The 23,464-nt window shown below is 42.9% G+C and overlaps 2 protein-coding genes across 4 annotated transcripts; both read right to left on the bottom strand.

The window, feature by feature from the left end:
* Window positions 1-1,046: 1,046 nt before the first annotated feature.
* On the bottom strand, window positions 1,047-3,617 carry selplg (selectin P ligand). Its single transcript, XM_035183904.2, has 2 exons — window positions 3,483-3,617; window positions 1,047-3,049 (listed from the first exon to the last, which is right to left on the bottom strand). Exon 2 carries the CDS (start codon window positions 3,029-3,031, stop codon window positions 1,805-1,807), a length of 1,227 nt encoding a protein of 408 aa, XP_035039795.2. The 5' UTR covers window positions 3,032-3,049; window positions 3,483-3,617; the 3' UTR covers window positions 1,047-1,804.
* Window positions 3,618-5,363: 1,746 nt separating this feature from the next.
* Window positions 5,364-20,530, bottom strand: LOC118125528 (coronin-1C-A). 3 transcript variants are annotated; one of them, XM_035184209.2, is made up of 11 exons: window positions 18,422-20,530; window positions 11,274-11,473; window positions 9,527-9,649; window positions 9,081-9,210; window positions 8,697-8,878; window positions 8,441-8,560; window positions 7,990-8,094; window positions 7,754-7,899; window positions 7,152-7,209; window positions 6,763-7,005; window positions 5,364-6,345 (listed from the first exon to the last, which is right to left on the bottom strand). In XM_035184209.2, the coding sequence occupies exons 1-11, from the start codon at window positions 20,391-20,393 to the stop codon at window positions 6,223-6,225; spliced, it is 3,402 nt and encodes a 1,133-aa protein (XP_035040100.2). In that variant the 5' UTR covers window positions 20,394-20,530; the 3' UTR covers window positions 5,364-6,222. The 3 variants fall into 3 exon arrangements, with proteins under 3 accessions (XP_035040100.2, XP_035040101.2, XP_035040102.1); XM_035184210.2 differs by having other exon boundaries at window positions 5,364-6,342; window positions 18,422-20,529; XM_035184211.2 differs by lacking the exon at window positions 18,422-20,530 and adding an exon at window positions 15,499-15,999.
* Between the last annotated feature and the right edge of the window lie 2,934 nt (window positions 20,531-23,464).

A 23,464-nucleotide genomic window follows, 5' to 3' on the forward strand; every position in this document is an offset into this window, starting at 1 on the left:
TGCACCCTTATGTGTGGCTGACTGGATGTGTTGGACGGAGACGACAACAATTTAAGTAAATTCTTTGTGGCTCAGACATCATCAGCATCAGCAACTTCTCATGTCTCCAGGATTCCTGCTCTGATGGGCGGCCTGGCCTCCCCTCTAACCCCTCGGCCCTCTGACGACTTAAAACAAAACCTCTCGGGGTTAAAAAAGAAGGAGTCAGACTGAGAGTGGGTTGAACGAGTGACTGGTCAATGCAGGAAGAGGTTAATGTTTCCTGTGTGGACAGCCAGGAGAAAGGGGGGGGGGGGTTGTGCTTTTCCTCAGAGTCAAGCAATTAAACTCACATGGTGTGTGTGTGACCACTTTAGGGACACAACGCAGCGTGTGAGTGTGAGCCTGTGAGTGATCGTGTGTGTGTGTGTACGTGCGCGGATGCATTTTTGGCAAGTGGACATTGTTTGTGATCAGTCAAAGACAAGTCGAGCTTTATATGGTCACCGAGGAGCAGGAGATGAATGTCCGGCATCCTCCAGGTTTACATTCGTCTCGGCTCTGCTGAGAGTCACCGGTGTCTGGTTCTGATGCCCTTTGCTGAGTATGAAGAAAACAAAATATAAAAAGGGCGAGAGGATGACAAAGAAAAATAAAACATGGCCCTAATAAGTATGCAGGACTCTCTGTTTTCTTTTCACAGGAAGGGAAGTGAATATGATATCAAGTCCAGGGCGGAAGAAAAAGCCTTTTATGAAGCCTTTCACAAATAAAGGAAGTGACTTAAGGTCACAGACACGTGGGATGAAACTCCCCCTGGTCTGTTTTTTAAAGTTTTTTTCATTTCAGCTTTTATTTTGGACAAATTTTCAGCAAAAAAAGATGGTAAACTACAGAATAATCAGCTCCAATTACCCAGGCTGCCTTTTTGTTTAGGTTTAAATGGAGCATAAAGGTTGTTGGTTTGAATCCTGGTTCAGGAATTGGCGACCGGCCCATGCTGTACCAATGTCAGCTCCAGGCTCTATATTTATTCCAATTTTTTTTCTCAACTCAACACAGCCAAGTGTTTTTGACCTTTTTCTTTATTACAGAATTCTTTCCAGGAAGTTTGTGAAAAATTATGAGGCAGTAACAGAGCCATGAAAAAAAAAAGCATTGAATTAAAACATTAAATACGATGCTCTTTTAATAAATTATCCGAGAAACTGCATTTCAAAACAAACATTCACACGTTCAGAGACACATACAGTTTGTCATCAGTCAAAATAAAATACTCCATTCACATGATAAAACCTCACAGGGACCAGAGACCAGTGTCTGTGACAAAACAAGTCTTCCTGAGTGAAATACCATCAAGGCTCAGAAAATTTAAATCTTTGATCGTGCTCCTCATCCAGGTGTTCAGTCTTCAGTGTAAGATAATAAAACAAGGTGTGTGTGTGTGGTTTCTGTCTCTACTTCCTGCAGGAGCCTGCACTGAAGCCTAACCACCAACATCAAAGAGGAAGCATTGGTTTATTATTAAAACAGCAACTGTCTCCACATCAGCAACAAGCTGATCACATCTGACATCAGGCTGATCAGTCTAATAGGTCGGCTTTGACTCAGGAGGTAGAGAGGAAGGTCGGCGGTTCGATCCCTGACTCCTCCAGGCTGCATTCTGAAGTTTCTTTTGGGCAAGATGCTGGAGCCCAAACTGGCCCTAACGTCTGGGCTGGATACGAAAAAGCGCCGCGTAAAGTGAATGACTGTGACTGTAAAGAGCTTTGACTGGTCAATAATTCCTCAGTCCTTCCATAAACTGCAGGTCTGACAAATGTCTCTAAACATAACGATCGTTTTCTGGTAGGAAGCTGCTGAGGGTGACGTTGTCTCCTCCTTCCTCGTCGCTGTCTCGGCCAGCGGGGAACACCAGGACGCCGTTGGCGATGGGGGTGCGGTGCCTTGTGTAGGTGAAGTCCTCCTCGGGCAGCAGGGTAGAGATGCACATCATCTCAGTCGACTCCTTGGGCCTCCGGACCTTGTACCTCCTCGATGACAGCTTGGTGCACAGGATGACGGTAGAGACGATGAAGATGCAGGCCAGCACAGCCAGAGAGGCGATGGCGATGAGACAGTGGCTCATCGCGCCGCGGGTAGAGCAGGGCTGGACCTCAGAGGTGCTGGGTGGGACTTTTGAGACTTTACAAGGTGCTGCTGTCTTTGCTGTAGTTGGTGTGGTCGAATGGATTGGCAACCTCTTGGGAAAGATACCTGCCGGACTGGTGGAGACGACGGAGGTGGAGATGGAGGAGCCGTCGGTGGGAGACTCAGTGGGAGAGTGCGACGAGGCTGAAATCTCAGAGCTGCTGGTGGTGAGGGTCTTTGTTGTCGTGACAGGTAGAGAAGTGGGGTCAGATACCTCAGTGGCAGCGTTTGTTACAGTCACAGTAGAAGATGAGGCGCTGCTGATGGTGTGTGTCGTCTGAGAAGTGGTGCTGGGAGATAAACTCGATGTAACCTCAGGTTTAGTCGTGGACGTGAGGCGCAGCGACGTTGCAGAGGTCGTTTCAGGAGAAGTCATGTCAGTAGAGGTGGTGGATGATCGTCGCTGTGTCTCATCCTCTGTAGGTTTCACCGTTTCAGAGGTTGTCGTATTTGGGGGAGGTTGTGCATCACCTGTAGGCTGAGCTGCGGTCACCGCTGTTGGGGTATGAAGCATCGGTGGACCTGAGCTTCTTGCTGCTGCTGCTGTGGTCACAACATCCAAACCGGCCGTGCTGCTGTTTGAGCTGCTTGCATCTGCCTCCTCTGTTTCTGCTGTGTGTGACACAGAGGTGTGAGCTGTTGCCGTGACTTCTGCAGGATTGTGAGTTGCAGAACGATTCCAGGTTGCAGCCTGCGTCTCTGATTCATTGTGTGCAGAGGTGAGCAGCATGTTTGCCGTGTTTGGTGCAGCAGTAGCCGCCTTGCTGCTTGTTTCTGTGATGGAAGTGTTCTCCCCGTCCACAGCAAACAAAACAGATATTCCACATAACAGACGCAGACAGGCCTTCACGCTGAGACGCATCCTCGTAGAGTAAAAGATCTGAAACGACAGAACGGATTCATGTTCACAGGCTCTAATGCACAAAGCTGCCGGGGGATATGAGTAGTTGACACTTGTGGGGGAAAAATCAGTGTGTCATATGTCTGCTGGTGACATCTTATGATGAAACCGTCATAAGTCTTTCACCACACAGAACAGCAAAGTTTCTGGAGTAAAACTCAAACTTCCTGAAAAAACGTTCTATACAGAAGAAGTTGTTGAAGTTGTGTAAGGTCTGAAATGTCAAAGTTAAGAGTTAAACAAGGGTTTAAGGTAGGAAGTAAACAAACCTCAATACAAGTATTTCCTTTGGTGGCAGAGTAGAAAACGTATTTTTAAAAAGTGATTTTATCTGATGGCATCACTAAAGGAGACATCAGCCCTCATAACCAGAGACCTTCAGACAGAACACAGGTTTTTAAATGTGTCTTACCTCACTGCTGGAGAAGCAGATCGATGGACGTGAGGATTAAAAACAAACAGAGTTGACTTCAGCTCATTTCAGCCTCTGTGTAAGAAAGATCCTTAGAGCTCTGACATGCTGACAGATTGTGGCACTGCCTGAGACAAGAAACAGGAAATGTTCACCACCCCCCCCAAAAAAACAGCGCTATGCAACATTATCAGATTGACAGATACAAACACACACTTCCCTACACACTTTGCCATTTCCTTCTGAACGCTCAAATATATCACAAGGTTATTTTTATTGCTGAAGATATAATGGAGCTCCATGTCTGCTCTGCTGCCACATTTTAATGCTGTTTGTTATCCACAGAGATAAAAATCTGTCAAGAATTTAAAAAAAAACAAGGTTTAATTTAATTAAATTTCTCCTTCCTCATCTTATGTTACATAGATAACATAGATATAAATGCATCGGGGAATTGCCAGACAGGTACATGAATAAAAGAAAGAATAATAAAGGAAATAATAACAATATCTTTTCCCCCTTTCTCTTTATACTCTCTGTAACATTTTGTAATTTCAACAGTAAGAGACACAGTAAAAAATACATCTTCATATTTATTTGCCTCCAAAAAAGCAGATTACAAAGTGACTTCAGAAACAAATAAGAATAAAATGTTTATGTTATAGTTATAGCTGTCTCTTTTTAACCTTTTTGACCTGAACTAATAGAATTCTATTAGAGAACGATTCCACTGATGTAGAGAAAGAGTTGGTCGCTGCCAAACATCTAATAAAACTACAAACAATCAACCTGAAAGTCCATTTATTCAATCAATCAATCTGAAGTGTGTTGTTTTGGCAACATGGCTGTTGTGAATGTTACATAACAGCGAGGCGACTAATGCTCGGCCTCCCACGTTACAAACAGACAGGAAATAAAAAGGTTCCTCTGGTCTGAAAATCATAACCGTCACTTCCTGTTCTAATGAGTCACACTGAGATGTGGTTGTGGAAAAACTGCAGAGGAAGATGAAAATTGTTTTCAGTGTTTTGAACATTGCTATGTTGTGTTATGTGTTAAAATATTCAAAAACATGTTGTGAAAGTGACTTTTGACTCAGGTGTTAACTGCAAACTGCTATATATCACTTTTTTGGTTTATTATTATTGCATTATATACTGTACAATAAGCAGTTTATTAGGTACAACTAACTGAAGCTGAGTGTTTATTATTTGGTCCTCTCCGTTTGAGACATGATGCAACATTAGCACAAACTACATGCACTAAAACCACACCTCCACACCTCTGAAGGTATTCTGGGAAATGTAGGCATGAATGAGCAATAGCTTGAATGCTACATGAGACCAGTTTAGGTCATTTTGATAATTGATGAAGTCATTTTGGAATCAAATATCTTTCGACGAGTTATTTGAAGTTGAAGACATTTTTCACAATTTTCAGTAAAAAAATATTATAAAATAATATTATAAATACACTATAATATTTTTGTTATAACACAAATAAATAACAGTAAGAGTAATGCATAATTAAAGTAATGATATGTTGTCTCGGAGTTGTAATGTAACCAGTACCCACCTTCTTCTTCTTCTTCTTCTTCCATCCACAACAGTTGTAGTTCTGTACTCGGGCTGCTGTAATACCTGAACTTCCCTCATGGGGATCAATACAGATTTATCTTATCTTGAAAGACGAATGTGCCTCAGCAGTGGAAGAACTATTCAGATCCATAAAAGTAGAATTACCACATTTTACCAGCATCAAATGTCCGTGTTTCTTCTCTGTGTAACTCAGAGATTTGAAATCCACATCTGATGCCAGCGGAGGGATGTGTGTGGACAGAAGGCAAGATAAGAAAAAGATAAGAAAAGGTAAAAATGGAGGTTTCCGTGTGTAAAATCTTTATTATGTGCACAGAACTGTTTGTCAGGGGGTTCAGTGAAACACAAGCTGGGTGAGTGGTCCCTTCCCAACACCGAACTACGCACTGGAGAGGGCGACTTTTAGTTTGACCCTTGACAGTGACAAGAGGCACCACTACATTTGCACAACATTTACACCAGAGAGATGCAAACCCCCTCCCCACCCTCCCTCCCCCCCTTTAAAACCCAATGTTGAATTTCAATCCCCAGAAGAACAGGAAGCAAACGTTTTTTCGTAGGAATTCTTCCACATTCATAAATCTGATGGTTTATCAATGAACAAACTGGTGGGAGGAAAAAAGTTCAACGGCTATTGTTTCAAAAAAATCCAGCTCGACTACGTCATTCTACCAGGTTGTGACGGGAATGTACAACAGGATAGAAAATAAATGTAAAAGCAGTGCATGAAACCGCACACGATTCATATTTGGCAACACAAAAAAAAAAGAACAATGGAAATACTGATGCTACATACAGTTTCTGAGTAGTAAGTACAAACTTCACATAAGAATGTTTTACCACAATTTGAAAAAAACAAACAAAAAAAGGTTAAGACTTTTCCTTCAACAAAAAAATGTCTTTTCTTCAAAATGAGCTGCAAGAGTTCTTTCCGTTTCTCAGTGTGTGTCGGGGCAACGTGTAAAACCGGAGGCTTGATGAGAAAAATAAAAAGGTCATCTTGGAATGTAGGCTCCGACCCGTCGCAGGGGCAGGCGGCGTCGAGCTGAATGAAGCCGAATCGGGAGAATTTGGCCGTGGCTGACGCCGTCCATTCGATTCCTCTCCAAAACAACGAGCGGTCCCCGGGAAGGGGCCGCGTCTTACATGGAGACCTTGGCGACCTGGTCTTCCAGTCTGGCGATTCGACGGTCTTGGAGGATGACGCGGTCCCTGAGTGACTTGAACTCTCGGAGCACCTCTTCCAGTTTGTCTTCTATCTTCTGCTGAAACATTCACAGAGAGTTAACTCAAGATCTTTGTCGGACGTGTATATTTACTTTGTCGATTTTCAAATAAAATCTAGCAATTAATCTTGGTAAAATAAGCAGGGACTTCACAGGCCTCGAAGATCTGGAGCTGTTAACATTTTCCTTTGCTGCTCCACTGAATTGTGACCCAAATACCAAAGTATGTGCTGATCCATAACTTCTGTGAATTGTTCCAACCATAATAATTACTGTGAGTGGGAGAGTGCCCATGTCAGCAGAAAAAGCTGTGTGCAAGTTTAAAAGAACATCTCTGAGCAGTTTGACTGAGAGGAAACACATCTGTTTTAAGAACCTAGTTAGATCACGTTGAACTATTAGTAAAAATCTACTAAAGACAGAAGCATGAGAGCTGTGCAGGTGTTCAACACTCACGACTGAGGGCGGTGGAGGAACGTGCTTCTGGACAGTCGGGGTGTTCTCTACTTTCGTCGCTGACTTGGTCTCCAGGGCGTTTGACTTGACCACTTTCAGGTCACGGCTCTTCGTGGAGACGTAGCCATCTTTGAGCGAGATGAGGATGGGGCCTCCATTCTTGCCGGCAAACCAGCCCTCTGCCTCCAGGGCGGGGTCGGGGCCGGCCGTGTCTGGATACAGGTCGTCCTGGAACAGATCCGACTGGGCAGGTGGAGAGAAAGGAAATGTCAAAAGGAAAATTAAGGATTGTGCAAAATGCTAAAAGGTACAGATAGAGAAAAACTATGTGATATATATAGCAACAGTGAAAGAAGAGCGCATTTGTTACTTGACAGAAACAGACTCACCTTACGTGGGACTGTCATGATGATAGGTTCACATTTTCTCTCATGTAATTTGTAAAACCTGCCAAGACAACAGGAAGTGAAGTTATATTCATTTTAATTTGACCTAAAAGGGAATACAATAGTGTTTCCGTCTATTACTTACATGAACATATTACCAGGTGCTTATATTTCATATACATATTAATTAATATTATTGTCATAAATATTAAGATATCCATCTGTTTATTTGGGTAAAGAAAATACATAAAATATTACTATATAAATCTACATTATTAAGTTTGAAAGCTGAATTTTAACAGCTGAGGTTTAACCATACGAGTTACACTTCTTTTTACTACATTAAAAGGAACGTATTGATAATAAACTAATAAATAACTTGACTATTATCAAAAATATAATCTGCAAAAATGCAATATTTGATCTGAATACAGCTTTTAAAATGTGAATATTTGCTGCTTTTCATAATTTTGTTAAACTGATCTGCTCTTGTAAAAATATTGGTATTTTTCACACTGTATATCAAATAAATATATGATATTAATCCACAGGAGCACACACTATCTGGACAAAGTAAAAAAAAAAATACATAGCTGATGTGCTACCTTGCGATTTCACATTTGTTGACATCCAGGCCTCTTTTGGGCATGTAGCCCATGCCCCTCTGAGGCTCCTTGGTGGAAAAGGTGCTGAGGTAGTGAACAAACGGTGCCTCGTCTGTGATCTCAAAGTACCGAATGCTGCTGTCGCCCTGAGGACACAGAGTCAGAGCAGAGCGTGAGTCTGTGAATCTGATTATTAGAAATGACACAGATGTATCTTCATTACACGAGCCTCTCACCTTTCCACACAGGTAGACTACACTGGTGTCGGGGTCGTAGAAGGGCAGCAGGACTCCGTTACTGGTGTCCATCTCCTGAACGCATATCGGCTCATCCATGTTGTCCTGGTAACACAAGATTCAACATTTGAATTAATTCAGAGGAACCTTGAGTTGTATAATTTACTGCCCGTGATTAATGATTGAAACCTAATTACTGCTGATAATTCTCAAAATATAGATTATCACAAAAAAGATTTTCTCTTTGAATTCGACGCCCCCTGCTGGAGCGAAGAGGCTAGAGACACAAATGGGTCGCCTGATCAGCCTCAACACTGAAACCAGTTACCTGCTGATCTGTGTGTATCTCGGACAGGCGGCTGTACAAATCAAGGTTCAATGAAAGTTGAAGTGTCGTGTGGATACCAATGTTTCTGTGACAGACTGAAAGGGATTCTCTACAGTGACGTACACTTTTCCACAGGGCTAGCTGGCGCTCGCTCATGCGGCTGAATCCGGTGGTGAAAATGTTTCCGTCTGCTAAAAAGATGGCTCTCATTGGTCGAGCTCCCTCATGGGCTTTGTCCTTCTCCTGCAAACACACAAAAACACCTGTCAGATTGGCCATGGCTGCGTGGTCGCTGATTCTGGGAAACATTATTCCACACGTCAAGCATATTATCCCCCCATCAAAAAATAGAAAAAATCCCCTCAGTGCTTCTATTCACCGTCACAATCTTTTTCTTGCGGGGGTCGATGACGCGGACCTTCTTGTCCTTGCAGGCAGTGCAGATCAGGCTGCCATTGCGGTTCCAGCTGACACTAAAGATAACCTCAGGGTGCATGTCCTCCAGGTTGATCATGGCCTGTCCCGTGCCCACATTCCAGATGATGATCTGGTTGTCACACCCTAAAATGGACACACACACGGCCTGACTGCACACACCTCTGTTTCCAAGTGTATTTTTAGGAAATCTGCATCACACAAAGCAACACGACAGAGGGCGGAGCCTGAGAGAGTTGGACAGATATGGAGTTCAGCTGTGCACAGTGGACAAATGGCAGACCGGCTGAGGGCAGAGGACGTAGCAGAGGCTCCAGTCAACGCTTACCTGCACTGAGGAGAACGTTGCGAGCAGTGGGATGCCAAGACACGATCCCAACCCTCTTAGAGTGGCCCTCTAACACGACCACAGGCTCTGAGAGGGGATTCTCCAGCCCGTTCTCAGGGATCTGCCAAACCTACAGTACATAAGAAGAAAGAAATCAAACTTAGCAGCTTTACATACAGCCAGGAAAACTTTATATTGGCCAAGTATAGGAAAACACTAGCGGCATAAAACCTTTTACAGTGAAGAAGTGATGGAAATATATTGATGTCAACAAATACTCGACATTACAGCTTTAAAAAGATTTCTAAATAACAGGATATTATATGACACAATAAGGTATTCCATGTATTCATATGTGATACTCTGTTAAATAGCACTAGCATAATAAACCATGAAGGAATCTTCACATGCATCACATGCTATTTAGAGATTAACTGTGACTTTACCATGACTGTGCAGTCCTCGGAGCCGCTCGCAATGACAAGGTCATTATGAGGACACCAGTCGATGTCCAGCACTGGGCCCGTGTGACCACATACTGTCGGGTAGACCTTGTCTATGCGGCCGGTCTAAAGGAAGAGAGGGCAGTTCTGTTACAAAGGGGTTAAAGGCTGTGAGCTTTATTTAACAACTGACTTCATACGTGGCTACAGAACAAGCGACTGACATTTACAGCTGAAACACTAACTTTCAAAAATCAGACGTCAACTCAAACTGTATTTATTCTAATATTAAACAACATCTAGTTCTTAAAACCAGGAAAAAGAGGAAGTAACACTTCAACCAATTATTTCCACAAAATGTATTTAATTGTGGTGAACGACTAAAAGAGAAGAGGGAAGTTTCAAATGAGACTGAACTTAAACTCTAAGTTGCAAAACCTGAAAAGTAAATTCAGTGGACGGCAGTGTCATGGAGACTTGATTTTAAAAACGTAATTGTCACATGAGCACAAAGTTAACATGTTTTTACTGTGATGACCAAATCTCATCAGGGATGTACTAGAGTATCCCAAACTTACACCCCGTGCATTACACAGTGTGTGCAATATAAATTCATTAACCCAGTGGCCTACAATACTGTCAGAGCCCCCCCCTGTGGATATCATGTCCTGAACGAGGGAAGTGTAACAGGATACACATCACATCCCTTTACTACCAGGCAGATTTACACATTGATTATCAGGGGGTTTTACTACAGATATGAGCCTCAGGGTTCAGCAGCACGGGGTCACAGCAGCAGAGCACTGATGACCGCGCCTATAGAGAATTGATTCAGCACATGTTCTGAATGCTAGAATATGACAGTACACTGCCACAGCCTCTGATTTACACCCTCTGTGTCCAGCTTTGGTCTTTAAGAGACACAGATGTTTAACCCTATCTGTTGGTTAAAGCCAATATGAGTAGGGTTACAGAAGGGTTTAGATTAAAAAAACTACAACATGCCATTAGAATATAACTTTTTACAAGTTGCTTTCAGACAGGGTCTGGGCCCTTGCTCAAGCTAAAACGTCAAGAAAATATCAGAGTGAGCCCATGTGAGAATAAAGAAAATCACTTCACAGTCAGTGAGCGGGTGTGTTGTTGACATCTCTAACACATGGACGCAAAGTTGGAAGAATGTAGTTGGAAAATCTAAAATACGACATTCAAGAGCTTTTGGTGATAAGGGCCGATGCTCAAACAAGTTACGCTAAGAGACTCGGTCAGAATTTATGCGTCATGTCCTGCCTCTTGCATGTTCTACCCAAACGGTACCAGAGCTTTCAGAAAAAAAATCATTCAGAGGAGTAATTACTACGTGGATATGGACATTAATCGTATTTTTAATATGTAAAAAGGGACATATGACATGAAGTCTGCCTGAGCAGAGGCACAGACGGAGCAGTTGTGGTTCATTATCCACCAGAGCAGAACTAAAACTTCCAAAACAGCCTTGAGGAGCAGATTTGAAGAGCAGAGCTGTAAATCGTGTTGTACTGCTTGTTCGTGTCAGCTGATCTGAGTGTATTACAGCAGCCTCAAAGATTAAGAGGGACGCTGTACTCGGACCTTGAGTGAACTCATTCTTATTTAAATTTTTAATAGGTAGGGCAAATCTGGTCCTTACAGTTCTTCTGCAATGGACCTAAAAACCAAACCAAAGCTTTTTCATGTCTCGAACAAGAGGGAGAGTCGCACAGCATCTGACCTTTTGTAGAGGAAGTACAAGGAATGCTCCTCCCCCGCTGGCATCGATGATGATGGCAACAAATTTGGGGTTGACGGCGCAGAAGGAGCTGTCCCATGTGACCCTGGAGACGCGGATATCATCATAGCACTGGTCGTTCCTCACGGCCTGACCGAAGACATGACGGAACTTGCTCTGTCGCACAACTCGCCGCAACATATCTGCGGAGAGAAATAAGAGCAAGTAGATTAAGCCGCAGCTCCAGGAACATTTTTACAACACCTTTTTGTATAAAAAGCAAAAAAAACGGAAAGTGGCAGATATAAAATCCTGAAGTGAGCATCCTTCGGTCACCGCTGAGCTTGCTGAGGAAACCTTGAAGGGGAACGTTGGGCGTACAGCCAGCACAGTCTGTCTGATGTGAGATTACATTTATTCCCTGTGACTCAGTTTGTTCCTGTGCATGCAAAGCAAATAAATCAGCTCTTCCTACTGGAAAACATGAGAAGCTGTTTTTTCTTCCTCCAGCTGTGTTTACCTCCTTATCTTAGGGCAATTTCCCAAACGTCTGAGAGGAAAAAAGGTTCAAGTTCTGCAAACGCAGGGATGTTGAGGTTGTTACTATGTTTAGGTAGAAAGATTTATATCAACAATACAGTTTGCCAACTGAGGCATTTCAACCTTTTATGTGCACATATTGAATATAAACTGTATATTCATCAAACTGCCTCACATCTCCAGATCCAATTAAATAAACTTAGTACATATCTTAGCATTCACAGTGTGTGGAGAGTTCTTAGTAACACAAAGCTTTAGCAGTCTTTATGAGTAGATGCTTTGTGGACTTTATGATGACGCCTCGTAAAGTTACTTCCATTTCTGCAAATGACAGCAAAACCCAAATCTGCAGCCACGCGGAATCATTCAGGGAAAAAATGAGGCAACTCTTTCAAGGTTTAAGATGAAGAAATTTTAAAGGGAACTCACTTCCTATTATAAACCCCACGTTCAAGTTTCTAATACAATCTGAATCTGAAATAGCTCTATATCCTTTTTACGTCTTGATGACATTTGATTATTATTTCCTGAAAACTACAGCATCATCATCTCATCTTTCTGGATTAAAAGTTGAATTAATCAAGAATTCATTCTTTGCCTTCCCTGGCTACAAGGACAAAAAAGAAAACTTTAGTGGTAACAATAAAATTCTTGAATGAGTCTTATTCTCAAACTTTAAACAATGTTTTTTTTGTACGTATTGCAGTAGTGCTGTTACAAGCTTGGTTATAATTTAGGATCTATGTCATTGGGACACAATGAAAGCAGTCATCAGTGACGTTTTACTTTATCTTTGAAACAGTGGGCACACCACAGATGGCCTGTTGCTGCACCAGGATTTTGGAAACGCTCTAAATTCGGCTCTCATTGTGACACTGAACTCCCTCACTCACTTTTCTGCTTCAAGAGATGTCATTTATCAAGTACAGACAAATGTTCCCACGTCAGAGTCAAGTGTTGGCTTCATGAGATCTGCGGCCGCGACATGAAAACCAAACACAATAGAAATTCCCCCAGGAACTTGCCTCGTCTTAGCACCATCTATTATAAATCCTTTCATAAGTGATGGAGATATTTCACAGTTTTAGTGGCATGCTTTGCGGTGTAATTATGTGGAAACTATAGCGCCGCAGGGCAGTAATTACGCTGCCAGTCTGAGGCGACGTACTGTGCTGTTATACCGGATGCTGAGATTTGTCTCCAGTTAAGACGCCATCACACCAAACCACCTGCTTCTTCATGTTCAATCACAGATTATGAAAATGGAAGAGATGAATCACAGCCGTCTGGATCCACTATAGAAACTTGGATTTGCTTTCATGCACCCGAACAGTTTTGCAAAGAACTGGACAAAATAAAGATTCAATTAAAGATATAATTATACAAAAAATATCTGTGTTTTTTAATGATTATGCTAAAACACTATGCAATACGTTGCAAGGCCCAATCTGAATACAATAATATAACCTTTAAGCCAGTATCTACTAATACAACCTCACAAGTGCTTTCAGTTATTTGACCTGAAAGAAGAAACTTGAGGTAACAGTGGTTGTGTTGAACACAGTCAAACTAAATGAATTTTCAAATGACAAGTCTGACACAAACTAGCATGTACAAATAATGGACACAGATCATACAACTCAAAATATTACACATCTACTAGAGTTGGACAGATGTGGATTTTTTAGGGGCCAATGCGGACACCGATATAATTATTTCTTTTACATTTAATGAACACATTAAATACACATATTTTCTGCAATGTTTACTTTGCAAGATAAAGGTTCTCATATCAGCACATAGTGGCAAACATATACCAACACTTACATGTCTGTGAAAAGCTCATATTAGGGCCGGGCAATAAAAAACTACCCATTACTATCACAATGTAGTTTTAATTAATAGCAATATAACAGAATTCTAAGATATATTGATATAGTGCTTATGCATTGTTAAAGCATGGTGAGAATATGTAAAACATAACTGGTGTACCTCAGATTTGTAAATTGTTTTACTGTTAATAAAAATAATAATGTGACATTCATCTTGATAATTGCTGATGATCGTATCGCCCACCCTTAGCTCATATCAGCCAATATTATCAGTCAAGCATTAAAGTGGTTGAGCTCTAACACGCAGCCTCAGATACTTTAATCAGTGATAATGTGAGATAATGATAAGTTTTAAAATGGATTACTGGACACGACACGTCTTATGAATCCCACACTCCTCCTGTAAAAGGCCTTGATTCACAGAGCGATGGCCCACAGTCATGATCACTGACCAGGCTCCTGCAGAGCTGATGCCTGGACACTGTTTAACAGAACAGCATGTTCCCTCAGCCGGTGTTCAGCCTCCATGCAAGAGAAGCTCCTCTCCCTCCTCACATGCACCTGACGAGATGAGCAGCTCAGCTCTCGCAGGCTTCACTTGATGTCATGCATCTCAACAGCATGCTGCTCTCTTCACTACACCCCAGCAGCACTGATCTGTATCATGGAGGCCTGGCTGATGGATGTGCACTCACTCATTCTCCTGCTGCTGCTGCAGCTAATGCTTAAAATATGATGATCCAAGGAAACACTGATGTCTTCTCTGTCATTAATAAGGTGTAGTCAACATCTGCCTCCCTCACCCTCCTCCTCCCTCAGGTCTGTTGTTTCCAGTGTCTGGACAATGCGACGAAATGGGTGTGCACACCGCCACCGAACCTCCCCATCACCACCACCTCTCCCCAGCCGGAGCTCATCCCATCCCCGGCTTGTTTCTGTCTGTACACACATGTGCAGGATTCACGGTCTGGTTCTCGAATCACCGGGAGCAGCTGTGCACAGTGAAACAATGGTCGCCGCTGGCTAACGTTAGCTCCTGTTAGCACGGAGCTAACCGTGTGTCCCCTCCTCCTCCCTCCATTAGAACAAGATGCTGTAAATCACATCATCCAGGTGACGATGACACGCAGGTGTGATATTTTAACAAAGAACCAAGCAGCGGTTTTAAAAAACCCAGCAGATAATGCTGTTAGCTTTAGTTAGCCAACGCTTGCTAATGAAACAAGGGGGTCAGGACCCGGCTGTGCAGATTGATATTTTGGTGAGTACGCCCCAGATGTGGCTCTCACTCACAAACGCCACCAAGCTTGAGGTTTTCATGGAGGTTTTCACTTTAATAAAAACATGGTGTTTTATTTAGAGCTGGCAGCGATGCTAACAGGGGAGGCTAACGGTTGTTCTCGCCCGTGTTCCGCCGCGCTGCCCCCCCAGCTCCGGGCAGCTGTGCCGGGGGATGGTCCCGTCTCCACAGCCGCCGACACAGAGGCACCGCAAAGAGGCGAGACGGGTGGTGCTGCCATTCATTAGAAACCATCACACCACTGACACCATGGTGAGTTAAACCAGTACAGAGCTTTCGAACCCGGCTACAGTGTTAAACCACCCTCCTCCGGCCGGACACTGTGCTCTACATCCACGGTTCGGTTCGAGCTAGGCTAACGCCGCTAGCTGCTAGCCGCGGTGGAGCTCCGCCAGCTGACGCAAGTGCAGACATTTCCACCCCGACGGGTTTTTGGCTGCTCCCGCTCCCGATCCCGTCCAGCGACGGATGCTGCACGGCCCCGGTCCACGCGTCACATGGAGAAAACGCACAATGCTCCGAAGACTTTTATTTTATTGAAAAAAATGTTTCTTACCTCCTCCTAAATCTATGCACGATTCTCGTACGCACGCGGGGGAATCAATCACAACACATGAATGTGGTGGTAGAGTCGCGCCCTTATCCTGCAGGACGTTGCTCTGGTGTCTCCACAGAAAACAGCCCAGCCGCTTTGCTCTGATTCCCCGCTACTGTCCGCAGACCCCCTGTTCTCTTCTTTTTTTTTTTTTTGTTTAAATCGAGTGGTGCTTCAGGACGCCGGTGCACGAATGGAGCATCCCCTGTCCGCTCCTCACCTGCGGTAGAAGACTAGCAATCGTCTATTCTCATCGTTATTAAATTCAATAGGCTACTGTGGAAACCAGCTACTGCACATGCGCAAAAGAAAAAGTCAGATTTCACCCCCCCTCTCTCACCACCCCCCGAGGCTGTGTGTGATCGGGGATGGGTCTGCAGGGAAGCTTGAGTTCCTCCACATGTCATCTTCGTGTCTGTTTTCTAAATACATCCACTGGCTCTGGTCATCATGCACGGATCTGTTCCACTGTGCATTTAGGAGCCAGCAGCATCTTTTGAGTCAGGGTCCTTGTTCCCCTCCCCCCTCTGTCCAATCCCATCCCCAACCCCAGCCTGTCCTGTTCATTCACAATAAAGAAATCCCCCACCCAAACACCACACACACCCAGGAGAATCAGCTGTCAACCTTTACCTGTTTGCCTTGTCAGGAATTGGGGCAGGTGCAATATTCAACTCACTTTTATTCTGTGTTGTTATTCTGGGTCTTACACAATATGTCCTTGTGTACTGTTTTTGTTGTTTGTTGCACAATGTTCTGTTCTGCAGCTGCTGTAGCACTCTGGCCCGAGGAAAATGTCCCCATGGGGACAGTAAAGTATATTTGATTTAATTAGATTTTCACTCCTTGGCTGAATTGTCAAGCTACAGGAGTTTATTCCACAGAGTGTCTCATTTTAACCTGATGTTTATATGTGAATACAGATAAAGGTCCCACGTTTTTTAATTGGGTATTAGACACAAATTGGCGTTGTTAAATTATTCAGTTCTTTTATACAAATTGCAAAAACTCAGATGAGATTTGAATGTTGTAAGATGAGGTGTAAGGTACATCGGTGTGAGGAGGACAAAACTTTACGCTGGCAGGGAGGTGTGCTGGAGAAGAAGATGACCAAAAACAAGTGAAAACGTTAATATATGTTTATAAAATATGAATTGATAGATTTTATCACCGCTTAATGCGTTGCATGTGCTACTCTTTAAGTCAGTCCATTTTCTCCCACCATTAATTTCATATACAGTATTGTCAGTTAAACACATTACTTCACTAAATTTTCACGGCAGTGTCTGAATTCATAGTTCAACCTCTTAACATACATCAACAGATTATTCGCACGTCCTTAAGTTGATGTAATCAAGCATCCAATTAAACCCCAAAAATAAACTCAATTAACACGCCCTCCACTAGAACATGAAGTGCTGATGAGGCATGTTTCCTTTTTGGCTTTGAATGGCTTTGAAAGCATCATTTAAATAAAGTTGATTACAATTTTAATTACAGCAGCTGAGATTGTGACTATAAAGTAAAGTAAGGAAAAATAACTAAACTAAAGGGTGTTGGATATTAGTTAGTGTTGAATACACAATCTGAAAGTGCAAGTTTCTTTACGTTAGAAACAATAGTATGACAATATAATTCATTCTCAAGCTCCAATTTAATGGATTTTTCCAGCACTTTGAATCATATCACACACTCTTCTGCAAGGTCAAGAATTAACTTTCAAAAACCCACCAAAGATAAGACCTGTAAGTGTTATTGATTAATGGATTGCAACAGCTACTGAGCTCGTATGTCAGCAGATCATATATGACACCTGAGTCGACCTTCTGGTGTGGAAAACAGGATAAAAAGCTAGTACGTTGACCTTTAGTTGGATTCTTTTGAGGTTGGTGCGTACATGTGCGATATAATATTGTAGTGGTTCAAGTTACTGAGAGATTATTGTAAAATCTTGTATCTAAAATATACACATTTTAAAAGCTATATATTTTTTGTAAACGAAGAGATGGGACATGTAGCAGAAACAAACCACATGTATTTGCTTATTTCATATTTATTTTCAATACTTATTTTCATTCTATGGGAGAGGATCTTGGAGCCTGTCCCAGTGTGAATTAGCAGAAGGTGAGAAAACATCATGGACAGTTTCCAAGACTGCTACCGAGATAATTAGGATGGATGAACACATTAATACTCAAATTTACACTTAGCAGTGAATGAGAGTGTAAAGAGCTGCACATGTTTTGAGTGTAGGAAAAAATTAGGTGAACAGGGGCTGAGATTTTAATAAGAAGATCAACTGATTGAGTCAATGACAGGAATATGAAACATGCATTATTTTCTTCTATCTTCAACAATTATGTAAATGCTACTGAGGCATAGCTGAACCATGTGAAAAACATTGTCTGGGAAAATCCTGCTTTGGTGTTTTATTAAATTACCCTCGCAACCAGACAAGAAAAACAAGGCTCTTAATAGAATTTGGTTTAAAAGTTTAGATGTCATGTTTTATGTAACTGAGATCCTGTTGTTCCCTCACTGACAGAGTTGTTGCAGTTTTTCATTGAGCATGAACACATCAGCTGCTTTTAGTTAAGTACAACAAAAAATAAAATATCAGCAAAAACAGAGCTTTTCTGATACTATTAGATTAGCATTCATGTAGACTTGTCGAGTCAAACATTCACATACTGTTTGGAAGTATCAGGCTCTTTAGCAGCTAAATGCTCCACTAGCTTCACCAGCTAATTGCTTATTTAGTCTGTCTGGTGTTTAGTGCTGGGCAAGTAGTTAACAGAGGGTTTATCCAAACTTTCTTTTGTTGCCTGAGAGTGATGAAACCTAACCGGAACATTACATTGCTGCTTCAGTCCTAAGTCCTTACCTTTTTTTGGAGGTGGTTGCACTTCCTGTGGTCTCTCTTTGGATTTCTTGGGTACGTCGAAGGCGTTCTTTATTTGGGACACTTTCACACTTGGACCCTGCTCTGCCACTCGAACCTCAGCTTTGACCCCTTCAGCTTTGACCCGACCCGGACGTCTCTGCATTTGATTTGCTTCCTTGACAATTTCTGACACAGGCTTGTAGGAGCCCACCTCACTGTCATGTCCTGCGTCCCAATCACCACCGGGAACCGTCTCATCTTCACGGTAACTGTAGTAAGCATGGTTGTCGTTGCTGTCCTGTGCGTTGACTTTCTCATATAGGGGCTCGGGGTAGATTTCTCTTCTCCGTGAGCAAGCAGGTCTTGGTCTCTGGACTTCTACGTTGGACATGACCTCTGGCATGTGTAGACTTTCTGTGGACGTAAAGGGTTTTGAGGGCTTTTTCGCAACAGGAGGAGGCGAGCTGTTATAGCTGGATCGTCTCCCCAGGGATCTTCTTCTCTTCGACATGTCCAGGTTTTGCAGCTCTCTATCCGGAGACAGGTTTGCCATGCGCGCACAGTAGTCGTAGTCAATCATATCGCTGTACTGATCATCCATGCGTCCGAGTAAACGATGTTGACATGGCTCAAGGTCAGCCGAGAGCCGGCGCATGTTGGTGGGCGCGATGTAAGTGCCTCTTTCGTCCCACAGCAAACACATGTCCTGGTTAGTTGGTGTGTTACCTGGAAAGTCTTTGTTAAAATGAAAAGTGTGTCTTCTCTTGGCCTTCTCCTCAGAATGCGGATGAGCTTTGTTTCTTCTTTGCACATCAGTGGACATTAATTGTGCAGTTTTGAGCTTTATCAATGGGTTTTTAGGCTTTTTGGGGACCGGTGGAGGTGGACCTTTAACTTTGAGCTTTTCCTTTGGCAGAGACTCATCTTTGGAATCGCATGAGTTGGGCATCTGTGAGTTGGCCACGCTTGTGTCGTTTTGTGTTTCCATAGTTGTGTCTTTCTTCGTCAACAAATGAGTTAAAGGTGGAGGCGTCACGACGGCAGAGAAAAAAACGAGCTCCCTCTCCCTCTTTGAGTTTGCTACCTGTATCTTTTCATCGCAGGCTTCATTCCCTGGCAGCGGAAGAGAGGGGATCGCATCGCATTGCTCCAGTGAGAATGAGGGATGGTCTCGCTGTGGTATTTCAGATCTATGGGCCTTGGCCTTTGGGGGGTGCGAGTCGGCTGCTCTTCTTAATGCTCCGTCATCCTCTTTCTTAGTGCATGAACTACCAGTACCTGCTTTAGCTCTCTTAGAAACAGCATCAGCAAACCTGTTCAGAAAGGATTTTTCAACTTTTGTTTTTTGTACATCAAATCCTGAATTGTGGCACTCCTTATTCTCCCCACCCTGCTCTCCCTGTGCATTCAAACAACCGGCGTCATCAAGCATGTTTCCCAAATACCTACTGCTGTTGTTTTGCTCCCTCTCTGCTTTGCCTCTCCCAGTTGTCTCAGCGTGGGCAGCCTCCAAATGACTGACTCCTTTTAGCTGACACCTGCTGCCTGTCACTTCAGCCAAACGGTGACCCATTTCACTCTCTAGACAGGCAGCGGGTGAACTTCCAGCACGTGCTTCCACACTTTCAGCCGTAACTAAACGCGCGTCAGACGTTCTTCTGCTTTTATTTTCGCAACATATCCCTTGAGGGTTATTCCTGGAAGGTTGGGAAAGGTTATCGTCACAGTAAGTTGCAGAAGCGTCTTCCTCAACTCTTCTTTTAGTGGATGATTGAAGGTTCTCTGTTTTTATCCTAGCACCGAAAGGATCATTTTCTCCATCAGAAGACATCCAGGTTTCATCCCTCTCAAGCACCACAAAGTCCTCGTCATTGGTGGGATCACCTGAGGCTGTTAGACCCCTGCTTCGAGTGTCAGGATCTAACTTGCTGCAGCCAGTTTCGGATTTCCTCCCATTTCCCTTCTCCTCCATAGCCGTAGTCCTCGTACAGACCACAGCCTCACTCGCAGAGCCTTGCTTCAGGATTAAAGTTTGACTGGTGTCTTTAGGTCTCAGAACAGTTCTTGACTCCTCGACAGTTCGTGTGACACTCCGGCTCTCCCTGTCTCCACCCACCCACTTACCCCTAGTGTTGAAAGGGTGCTGCTGTTGACACAGGGGCCTGATTGGCTGCCCAGTTTGGGAGTCTGTACGTGCAGAAGTGACTGCGTGCTCCTGTGCGTGCCCGGTCGCCAGGCCACTGACATTGCTCCCACTAATCCCATCAATACTCTGAGGGGTCGCAAAACTGCAGTTGTCCTGATCCATGATCTCATCTCGCCCTCTTGTCTCCGACTGCTCAGTCTCTCCAGTTTGCTCAGAACACTCTGAAGTAGTGTGCGACTCTTCGTCTTTCTCCGACAGCTTCTCCAGCTTCTGGCCCATGGTCGTTGTTCGGTCTTAGCATTAGGAAAAGAGAGAGACAAATGTCAAGACACAGCGGCGTAGTTATAGTAGCCTAATAAGGATGGCGTTCCTCCCCGTCCTAATGAAATTAAACCACACAACAGACACTGCTGTCCATCTATGACTATCGTGAATCTTTCTCTATTTTTGTATATTCGTCTATATGGCTCACACTTGCCCTCCCATGGCCTCTCTGCCTATCTCCCCCCATTCTGTCACAAAGGAATGCTGCTGTTGCTATAATTAAAGGTCCGACTGCTGCCAGTGAGTCAGTAGGCCAAAAAGGAAACAAGACAAGTGAGATAAGCGATCATCCGCCAGGTGCCAAGGTCAAATATAATGCCCAGAGAAAAATGCGTTCTCTTAAATACTTCCAAATACACGGACGTTACATTTTAAGATGTATATTAATAAGTCTTCAATTACATCAAAGTCTTGTTTGTCAGGATTTGTGAATTTGATAACTAATTTTGTACAAACATGTCTCTTCCGAGCCAGCGCAGTGTGGGACATCACGCACTGTCAATTACCGGTTTGGAGACAAGGTTTCTTTGTGCGCCTCCCTTCAAACTATCTCAATGTTTGTGATTGTTTTGGTTACGGCCGGGTCTATAGAAAGGTCACCTGGAATACGTGATGCGAGTCACAAGTGGCTCGACTGCTGAACCGAACTGTTTGTGCGGCGCCCGATGCGAGTTTAACCACCGACATGATGGATGGTGGAGGAGAGATTATTACAAAGGGAAAACGGCTCAACGGGCTTTAAAGTGGCATTTGGAATCAGGAGTATTTTTAGGCTGCAAACGCACAACTAAAGGGACAGCTCCTGTACACATAACTTAACCTAACAGTTGGTTTAGGATTATGTTGAATCCCAAAATGCCACATTTCCTCCTAAAGAGCCGTTGGTTTCTGGAGTTGAGAAGTGAGTGAGGAAAGAGAGGTGACAGAACCTCTTCACCCCTCGGCTGCAATCATGTGCTCCGCTGCTCGTGGTATTTGAAGCATTAAGAAGTGCTGAGTGACACTTGTCAGTCCATTACATGAACATACTTGTCCACAGCACATAAATAAAAATGATTCCCCTTGATGTTTATTGGCTCCTTTTTATCTATAAATAAATAATCTATAAAGAACTATATTTATGTATATTGATCCAACTTTGAAATCTGAACACCACACGCTGAAAGTGCCAGGCAGCTGAGAATTTGGATGGATAAACAAAATAAAAGCAATTGATTAACAGTTAGTTAACAGTGATGGATAAATGGTTCAAATACAAAATAAAAGTATTACATAAGAGTTAAATGTGGTGGATGAAATACAAAATATAAGCAATAGTTAATGGTTGTTACAATTGACAGATTAACAGTTTAAGTATTAAGCTATAATTAAAAGGGTCAACATTTTTAATTTAAGCTTAAAAATTTGTTGGCTTAGAGTAATGTATGAATGGTAAGTTTAACTTAAAGCAATCATTGAGTTCATCTGACGGTGTGTTTGTGCTTCTGCGACACGCACAACACAAACACACACTAATAGAATTTACAGAACATGTAACAATAGGCTTGTCTTTCAGCAGCGTTTGTATTGTCACGACACAGGCTGGTTTTAGGATATGATGTTGCTCACATTGATCCAACGCTTGACAGACACGTGCCCTTGTAGCTTTAGTGTATCTCAAAGTGTTATTTCAGGATGGATGTGTTACAATAGCAGCATTAGAGGCATCTGTGACTCTGGCTCTGTGAACCCCCGCCTCATTCTCCCTCTCTCCTTACATCACTCGTTCTTGTGCATCTCATGCTTTTAATACCAAACACACACTTTATAAGAGACTTGTGATACAGAGTGCACAAACTATTAGCCCAGTCAATTACCTCCGACTTTGTTTTCCTTCTACAAAACACTGTGACAGGCCTTAAGAGCAGTGTATGACATAATATAACTCCACTTCAAATTGGCTCTAAGACAGGATGGTATTCAGACACATGATCTAGTTTGACAGTGAAAGTTTCATAGCTTTCTCTACGACAGAACTTAGTCATAAAAAAGATAAAGATAAATGTGCTTATTTTAAAGTTGATGGATTAATGCAACATAGCAGCTCCTATTGAGCAATTTCTGGTTGTGTAGAATATAGTTATACAAGATGTATCCAGCATAAGCATATACAATACAGAGACTGCAGTTTTAATATCACAAATATTTTGTTTCTGTCATTAATGTGGCAACTGACCTTTTAACATTTAAATTCTCCTCCTGACCTGTTGTTGCTGTAGACCTCACCATCCAACTCAATACTGACTGTTCTTATTAATACTTGCATCCAAAAAAAAGTTTTAGAAGATATTTAATAAAGACTAAAGTTACCTTGATATAAACATGTCATTGAGGCGTAATACTGCAGAAAAGGTAGATACTTACTGAGGCTGGTGTTTAAAAAAGATGCTCCCTCTGCCTGTGTCAGACTCTAGTGTTCGGAGGAGATCCTTTCCTTCAGCTGTCACCTGCCTCATGTCAGGCAGACATAATTTGAATAATTCAATAAGATTGCTCTCTGCCCGGTTAATCTCACTGAGAGAGCAAGGCCACGG

Source organism: Hippoglossus stenolepis, chromosome 18 (genome assembly GCF_022539355.2).
Source record: "Hippoglossus stenolepis isolate QCI-W04-F060 chromosome 18, HSTE1.2, whole genome shotgun sequence".
Lineage (NCBI taxonomy): Eukaryota > Metazoa > Chordata > Actinopteri > Pleuronectiformes > Pleuronectidae > Hippoglossus > Hippoglossus stenolepis.

Excerpts from the sequence above, each read along its gene's own strand:
- selplg (XM_035183904.2), bottom strand. The coding sequence starts at position 3,031 with ATGCGTCTCAGCGTGAAGGCCTGTCTGCGTCTGTTATGTGGAATATCT.
- LOC118125528 (XM_035184209.2), bottom strand. The coding sequence starts at position 20,393 with ATGGAGGAGAAGGGAAATGGGAGGAAATCCGAAACTGGCTGCAGCAAG. Across the intron at positions 7,900-7,989 it reads TAGTCTACCTGTGTGGAAAG|GGCGACAGCAGCATTCGGTA; the intron begins GTGAGAGGCTCG and ends CTGTGTCCTCAG. Across the intron at positions 6,346-6,762 it reads TTCCTCCACCGCCCTCAGTC|CAGAAGATAGAAGACAAACT; the intron begins GTGAGTGTTGAA and ends TGAATGTTTCAG.